The sequence below is a fragment of the Melospiza melodia genome, chromosome 1, assembly GCF_035770615.1.
Source record: "Melospiza melodia melodia isolate bMelMel2 chromosome 1, bMelMel2.pri, whole genome shotgun sequence".
Classification (NCBI taxonomy): Eukaryota; Metazoa; Chordata; class Aves; order Passeriformes; family Passerellidae; genus Melospiza; species Melospiza melodia.
The window spans coordinates 36,429,528-36,438,289 of record NC_086194.1 but is presented as its reverse complement, the minus strand read 5'-3'; the positions used below and the strand labels follow the sequence as shown (position 1 = coordinate 36,438,289).

General features: G+C 38.2%; 1 protein-coding gene across 1 annotated transcript in view; it reads right to left on the bottom strand.

Annotated features, from left to right (window-relative positions):
* Positions 1-476: 476 nt before the first annotated feature.
* PLCL2 (phospholipase C like 2) overlaps positions 477-8,762 on the bottom strand; it is a 99,879-nt gene continuing 91,593 nt past the window's right edge. Inside the window, exon 7 of the mRNA XM_063154113.1 lies at positions 477-1,741. Coding sequence (XP_063010183.1) covers positions 1,562-1,741 — 180 coding nt within the window. The 3' untranslated portion in view covers positions 477-1,561. The remainder of the gene's footprint in view (positions 1,742-8,762) is intronic.

Here is an 8,762-nt window from a genome sequence, read left to right as displayed (position 1 = left end):
GTACTACACAGAACAGAACTCACTCCTAGCAAGATCCTGACTTTAGGGCACACAGTCTGTAACTAGACACTGAAAGAGCTTAGCACCTTCTACAACTAATCCTAACCCATACGGTTTGACATTTAAAAGCGCAAGCTCAAGATGTGACATTTACTATGCAAACTGTTTTCATCCCACCCAATCCCCACTTTAATTTTATAATGCCTAGAAAATAAATTAAGTCCCTAATAACCCAATGAAGTGCAAGTGTAACAGTGTTTTTGTTCAGAGCCCTATTGACTTTTACGGGATGTTATACATAGGTAGATTTCATTAACCTCAGTGCAGAAAGAGCATCTTGAACTGGTTAAAACAAAAATCCAGATAAAATGCATGTCTTGAAGACTTCTACTTAAAACAATGCTTTTCAACAACCATCCTCATCTTCTCTTTTTCCCCACAATTGAACAAAAAAGCACATTTTGATCTCTGGAGGATTTCACTTGTTTTTCTTCAAATTTATTAGCTTCTGTAATTACATAGTCCATTTTATTGTTAAATCAGAAACAGTAAGAGAACACTCTAGGTTGGTATAGTCATTTTACAATGAGCATATCAGCTACAATACCTTTACCTAATGTTGTCAGAAAACCAAAAAAGATCAGAACAGCAATTGATTTATTTTTTTGACAAACCTGCTTATTGAGATATCACCTATTCTGTAAGGAAGAAAATACTCAAAAAATAAAAAAGTTAAAATTTAGTTAAAAGCTTTACTTGTTTGGGAGCAATCTCATAAAACTCTTTTTAATATGAGCACTTCACTTCACAAAATGAAAAACTATTTACACCGTTTTGCTTGCGGTTTGGTCACATTATCTACACACATTTGCAGAAGATCTTAGGCAAAATAGGTATGTATCTTCTTCTGACATAGGCTATCAGATTGATTGCACATTTTCCTTTTACATAATGGCTCTCCTATAGTGCACTGAAGTCAGTGATCACTGTCTAATTACATTCTCATTTTAATTTATGGCTCAACAATAAAATCAATACCACTTCAAACCCAAATATCCAAGCGGCTGAACTACATATAGTGTGAAACATGTGGATTCCACTTTCTTAGACCTGATTTTCAAAAGAATGATATATCTCACTAGCACAATTAACAAACTGTGCAAAGAAAGAAACAACCTTTGCATCAAATTGGTTTGAAAATCAAGGCATCTTGCCAAATTCTGTCAACTGATTTCCTGCTAGTTACATCTAATTTTAAAAATGTTCATTTCCTGATGGCACTACAATGAACTTTTCAGCACGCGATTACTGAATTACAGTATCTTTTACATATATATGCTATATTTAGGCCAATAATGTAATTTCCATGTTACACAAAATCATTGCCTTCACAAGCAGAGTTGCTACATACATTCACAGTTTCAATAGATTGTAATTAGCTTCTCCAGTTGTGCTTTAAAAATTCCGAATATTTTCCAACAGTAAGTGCAAAGCAAATGTCCTATGCAGCTACAATTGGTCACAGAGTTATAAACTCCAAAATTACGAGAAGAGCCTTCTCTCATTCTCCGTTTTCATCACCTGCTTTTTCAGGTATGACCTCCAGACTTCGACGAGGCTTTGAGATTTCTGCATTTTCAGTGCCTGGCTTATTAAGTCCACATGAAAGAGTGGCATAATGGATTTGCTTCAGATTCTCCAGTGCTTCATTTTTAGCATATTTGAGAAGATCAGCTTGTCCCTGTAAGGAAAAAAACGCAGTTAGAATGCATGTTTGATAACAGCATTCTCTTATCTGTTACCCTTCTGCTTGTTTCAGATTAAAAGTATAGTTGTCTGGCTTAAAATAAAAAAAAAAAAAAAAGAAAACAAAAGAAAGACCAAAATCCAAACCAACCAATGAAGCAAACAAAAAACTCCTCAAAAACCAAAATAAACTCAAATATGGATTAGTGTTAAAAAGAATCAAGCTCTTTGCTTTCTCTGAAGCCAATCAATGGCATCAGCAATGGGGTAGGGGTAATTTCTGCCTAACACTTTTCATGTATTTTTAATCCATGGGGACTATAAATGTTTCTGCATTACAAAAACTGTGACGATTACTTTTAATACCTCAGGGAGCCATTTAAAGCTTTCCTGGTTTTTTGGTTCCTAGGGATTTTTTTTCCTTAGCAATGTGATTCACTCAATAGCAGGATGGTAAAGGACCAGTGCTTGTCGATGCACGAAATATGAAAACACAGACTGGAGAGCAGCACATAAAAAGGACAGTGATGACAAAGACTTCACAGGGCTGTCTGCATTTCAGCACTATCACTATCCTTCTGCAGAATTACAGAATCACTTATGTTGAAAAAGACCTTTAAGACCACCAGGTCCAACAATTAACCTAACACTGCCAAGTCCACCACTAAACCATGTCCTTAAGAGCCACATCAATCTTCCTCTTCATGGCAATTAAGTTATAAGCAAAGCTGTAAGAGAAATTGTCCCAGGCTTAGGTCATTTGGCTCTTGTTCTACAGTCGTCCATCTCTCAGTATTGATCAAAGCCCTCTAACAGCCACAGCCCTCACTGGGAGGCTGTGGACAGCAGCTGGTATCTGCCTACCCTGCCCACTTGCAGCAAATGAGCAAGGCTGCAGCACATGGTGAGCACGTCTGTCTTACTGGTGGGCACAGAGAAGGTCAAAAACAAGAGCAGCAAGTCTGCAAGGGCCACAGTGATTATGCTGTGTCCGCATTCCTGACAGAGAACTGCTCCACAGCTCACAGGAAAATACCTGAAGGAGACAAATTCATACCTGAAGGGGGGAAACACACACACACACAAAATCCATGTACTGTCATTCCTTGAGACTGCCAGTACCAGTGTGCAATGAGGTATGAACACTGACTGCACCTTCTCCTGTCACGTCTGCCCATCCTGGGTAAATTCTGTCTCCTGACAGACATTTCTCTTAAGACATGCTAGTATCTCTTCCAAAGATAATACGTTGCCTCTCCTCTGCCAAATAGGGTTGAAATGCATCTTTACCTCTTGATTTTAAAAATGCAGGAGTTGAGATAGAATAGCAGTCAGACAAAAACGTGCACTCGTGGTGTGATACTTCTGGTGCTTCTTTAGCAACTCAGAACATAAATACTACCCAATGAAGTGAGCAGACTTATGTCTTTGAGACTCACAAATTGAAAACAAATTCTACTTTCTTCAAAGAAAAAACGTCCCCCCTCCCCTCACCCAAGACGATAATAGCTGAAGTTTTTTTTTCTGATCACCAGAGAAGAAAAAAATCTAGAATGTCATCAATCATAGCACAACCTTCAGTAATATTTTAATCTAAAGGGCTACTTTTTATAAAAATCACATACTTTTTTCCAAACTAACAAACAACTGAAAGCTAATTTAAAACACTCCAGCACACTAAATGAGTCATATCTGGAGTGCATCTGTTTCTAGCCCAAGTTCTGTTTTACATGGATTAGTAGAATATAGTTCTGGAATTTTAATCAAGTTGTTTATTATAGGCAGAGCTGCTAGCAAGCAGTCTATTAATAAGGTTGCCCAAAAACTTCTCAGTTAAAAAAACACCCCTGCTTTCAGTTACTTACATGCTTGCCAAACTTTAACTACTTTAGCTGATACTTTCTATGCAGGATTTTTGCCATTGGCAGATTTTATTATTATTTCTGTTTAATATAGTTCTTTAACCTCATCCATATGGTTCATTCAGTTCTGAGAATAAAGATGGAGAAATGCCATCAGAAGTTTATTAACAACCTTCTACACTTCCTTCCCTACTCTCACTTGGGGTAGGGACTTGTAATTGGAATGACTACAGGGCAGTAGATCCAAGTCATGAGCTTTTAATAAACAAAAATCAGATTTTGAATGTGGTTAGTACAATCACTGAGGATTCCACTCTTGATCATCCTTCGTCTCTTGACAGCTCCAGCAATGTGGTAAGAGAATGCGTATTCCATTCCCACAGAATAATGAATGCGCATTAGGAAAAAAGTTGGGTTTTTTCCTGGATGGCTTCTCCAAGCCACCAACATTGGGTTGCCAAGGCAAGTAGGCCAAAAGCCAGACTAGAGGGGAGGAAGGAAGAGCCTGGGACAGACTGTGGAGAAGAGGTAGATGGGGAAAAGGAGGGTGCAAGAGCAATCTCTGGGACTGACCCGGCAAGAAGCCTAGGGCTGCTGAAAGGGAAGCCAGACTGCATTAAACAAGGCAGATGCTAGATCTTTCTGCAAGAGGAGATGGTGAAACACAAACACAGTGCAGCAACAATAACTTTGGATCTGACAGGTGAGCAGAGAAAGGGAAAGACTGAGGCAACATTTGGGAGTGGAATACAGAAAGAAAACAGATCAACAAAATCCACCACATTAAAAGTAGCCTGAAAATTATATAAAAGGAGAAGAACTAATAACGCAAAAAGAGTGAGAGATTGGTAATGAGAATAAAAGCTGGTGAGAAAGAAAAACAAAAACACTGAGCAGGGAGAAGGTTGCTGAATGCAATAAATTGGGTAAGGTGACAAGAAAATGAAAATTAACACTCATTGGGAAGGATCTCTAGAGGTGGCACGGAGGAAGAAGAAAATATTAGGCGTTAGCAGGAATGGCTCGTTTGCAGCAGGGAACTGTGAGTGTCTGGATAATTCCAATAAGGGAAGATGAACTTCAAAGACAAAAGAGGATCCAGGATAAAGCCTGGATTATTGCAGACAAGGTGTCCAGACTAAATACATTTGACCAAGTGGTATCAGGTTCAGACCACGGTGAAATAGAAAAATGCATCAGTGCTCATTACTCTCCTCTCCAATGCTCAGAATTTATTTCTGAATGCCATTGAACTCAGAAAAATGTTTGTGAAACCAACTGAGTTGCCATTATCTGCTGGTGTGTCCTGATCTCAAGATAAAAGAGCCAACCACTACTACCAAAAATGCCATGAGCTCAAGTGAGAGAGCTCTGCACAATTTGTGTGAAGTGGCTATTTCTGTTGATATACCATCATGAAGATGTATGCTGGGGAAATGCAACAGCATGCGCCTCAAAGATTCAAGCTGTAGTCACAGTGAACACCACTGAAAAGTAATACAACGCATTAGAAAGGCAGAAAATTTTAAAAGTCACCCAGATCTGGAAAAAAACTGCCATCACACTCTCAATTAAATAATCACAAAGACTTTCTTTCTAGTTAGGTATCAAATGTCTCTTCTCCAAGGGCTCTCAAGGTTCAGTTTCAAATCTTTTTATTTTATGCATCCTGATTTTCACAGTAGGTGCTGTTGACTTAATAGCAGAGTCAGCTGACTGCAAGCTGGAACATGGGAATCTCTCAGACCTATGGACTACTCAGGAGTCTTTCACATTCTTAGCAGACCCAAATGACCATAGCAACTTGCTCTGATAAAATGCATATTGTAAAGTTAATACAAGAGACTTACAAATAGCTCAAACTTTAGGCAAGCAGATTTATCTTAAGGGAATCCCAAAAAACCCACATTCCAAGAAATAAGCTGGTTTGCACAGAGAACTCAATGCTGAGATCTGAAGCAGTTGTAGAAGCAAACCAGAGTGTTTCTTGCTGTGTGGAAGGGCTGTCTTCACCAGGCTTTCATCTCAGATTAAGACAAAATGTAAATTAATTTAGTCCTCAGTGTTGTCTGGCAAGCACACCAAAAAACTTGAATTGACTTCCAGCACTGTGGTTAACAGGCAGCTTGTGGTAATTCCCAACTGGGAGCAGGATGGATGTGGGCCTTGCAGAGCACTGGGAGAGCGCTCTCACAACAGCAGCACACAGCAACCACTGCTCCCTTTCCTTCACCGTGGTTAAAATTCACTTACTGAACTGAGCACTGTGTAACTTGAATATTTCATGTTTACAGGTTTCAGAAAAAGTTGTTTTCTAGGCAGACATGAAAAAAGACCTTAAAGAAGTCAAAGAACAAAACTGATATTCATTCAAAAGCTTTTAGTAAAGAGCAGCAATAAAGAATATGGATTAATTTGGAAGCCCAATTCAGTACCCCTTAAACCTCTCTGGCCCAATATGTCCATGTCATCTAGTCTAGTTTATTTCTTCTTAAATCAATGTTAAAAACATTCTGTTTGTTTTGAAACTTTTGACTAAGAGGCAGTGTCTGCATAACCGAACTCCATAACAGCAACTGAAAACAAACCCAAAATGGTTCATTTCAGTTCTTGTACATCCAAAATGAGGTACCATTTCAGAGTCAGTCAGATATAGAATCAACTAGAATGCCTCAGCACAGCTACCTTCATAAGCTTTTATGTATTCACGCATGATATTCAATTAACTAGTTCTTGAACCTGAAAGTATGTACAGATTGTACTTACAAAAAATTGTACAGATGACATTTAAAATAACTGCATGAGCATCCTTTCCCCAAAAAATCCCAAGAAACTCTTGTTAAAACTGGTCTTTAGCTCAGGATCTGGAACCCAAAGCTCCTATTATCAGGAAATGCAAGAAGCCACTATCCCTTTCTCAAAGTGCTCCTCAGAGTACAAGAGAACGTTGCTTTAAGCCCCTCAGAGTACAACAGAACGTTGTTTTGAGCTCCTCAGAGTACAAGAGAACATTGCTTGGAGCAACCTGGTGCAGTGGGAGGTGTCCCTGCCAATGGCAGCGGGGTTGAAACTGGTGATCTCTAAGGTTCTTTCCAACCCCAGCCACTCTATTATTCTGTGACACGTTACAGTGTTCCACGCCCAGCTGACACGCTCTGAGGGAAGTTTTGGAATCAGAACAAAAGGCCTTAACTTCCCAACTTCTAAATAAGGGATTAATTAGGAGACAAAATCCCATTAGTCCAGCAACATCAAGAGACTAGTAGCTCCAGATATTTAAATTGAACTGGGATGTCTTCTGAGGACCTACAAGACCAGGCAGCAACTATCAGAGGTTTTATGAATGCTCCATGGCTGCCAGAATTCACTTGGAGGTTTGGTTGAAAAAGTTCAGGTTATTTAAAAAGAAGTAAGAAGCTGCAGTCCTGGAAGGGCCTTGAATGTTCCATTTATAAATACATTTTTTTAAATAGTGTAGGTGCAGAACTAATGCTATTAAAGAGATAACAGATGCCATGGACTGCAAGCCTTGCAAGAGAAAGTAATTAATATCATATAATGTGACATGCCGAAAAGCTCATAGCTAACAAGAAACATCTAACAAATGCTGAAGAGTTAGGAGTCCCACCTTCATTCCAAATATTTCCATTGACCTCTCCATTTGTCTTTAGAACAAAGCTCTTTAGCTCTTCATTGCCAAGACTAATTTACAGTTGCTGCTATGTTCTTCCTATGGGCATCTCAAATTCTGAGCCTTATAGAGGGTTTTTCTCCAAGTTTTTCTATGCCAGACAAGTCCATAAATTTTTACAACAGGTTATAGGAGTCTGCTGCCACAGCACTTAAGAGTGTTTTTCCTTCTTCAACAGTGTACTTTTGGCAGAAAATGTGATTATCTATGTTTAGAAAATATGAATTCTATCAGCCTGAGTAGTAACAATAAATAAATTACTAGCAAATAACTGTCTATGTGTAAGAGATGAATATTCTAGCAGTTTACAATCCCTGAATCACGCAACAGACCAAATTTACTCCAAATGATCTTGTGAAGTTAAATATCTTTGTGTACATATATGAGGTGAATAAGAATGGGCATGTGTGCATATACACATACACAAATTAGATGGAATTTCAGCTGAATTCAAACATAGTATACTACTAATAAATTTGGCCACATGGCTTCAAATTAAGAAAAATTAAATCATTTAAAGCAGTAACTGTAATGCATGTGCATGCAAAACACATAGATATACTTAATAACTGCATCAGATGTTCTAAACAAAGTTTCCCTAGAATTAAGCTGTCAATTTTGCTATTTTATCAAACTTTCCATTGCATCAACTGCAGTCAAAATGTCCCAACTGAAAGAGAACAATCAATATGTATCTCGAGGGTAAAATGCAGCTTGATCAGTTTGGAAAATACATTAACCACACCATGTGAGCATGCCATGAGTCCTCAGTGCAGGAGCTGAGGATGGCACTCACGCAGGATTATTTAGTAAGGCTGTTCAGAGCCCCACAATAACTCCTATATCATAGCTAAGAATCCACATCTTTATTGTGTATTTCCAAGTTCGTTTTTGTACTATTTGAGAAGGAAGTTAATTTGAAGAAGGAAGAGAATTCAACACATAAAAGAAATCCTTAAAGTGGTTCAGATTGTTGCTCTTCTGCTTAATTTCTACTCAAATGTGGATGTTCACTTTTCATCCCTGTTCTCTCAGAGTTTTTTGAGAACTGGGAACACGGCAATGGAAAGACAGTGAGATCGAAATTATGATTGCAGATCTTTTTCTCCAGACAGGAAATGTGTCTTAGAAACTGTTTAACTTCTGTTTAATTATATGATACGAAAGTATGGTTAAAGCCCACAGTTAAAGTGTTTGGAGTGGAAAACCTCAGTGTGTCACTTCAAACAAATCTCAGTTTTAACTTTCTGTATATCTAAATGTGAGCAACAGCACTTAGCAGATGCCTGAACTGCAGTACCTGTAAAATAACTTTAAAGATGTTCTGTAATGCCTCCTGTTAAAGTTTCAACAAGAGGCTGATTAAAATCTCACCTTTTTTTTTTTAACTGAAGTATTAATTATGCGACAAATTGCACCTTCCAAAAGAAAGGATCTTAATCTCTGACTAGAAAAATACCACC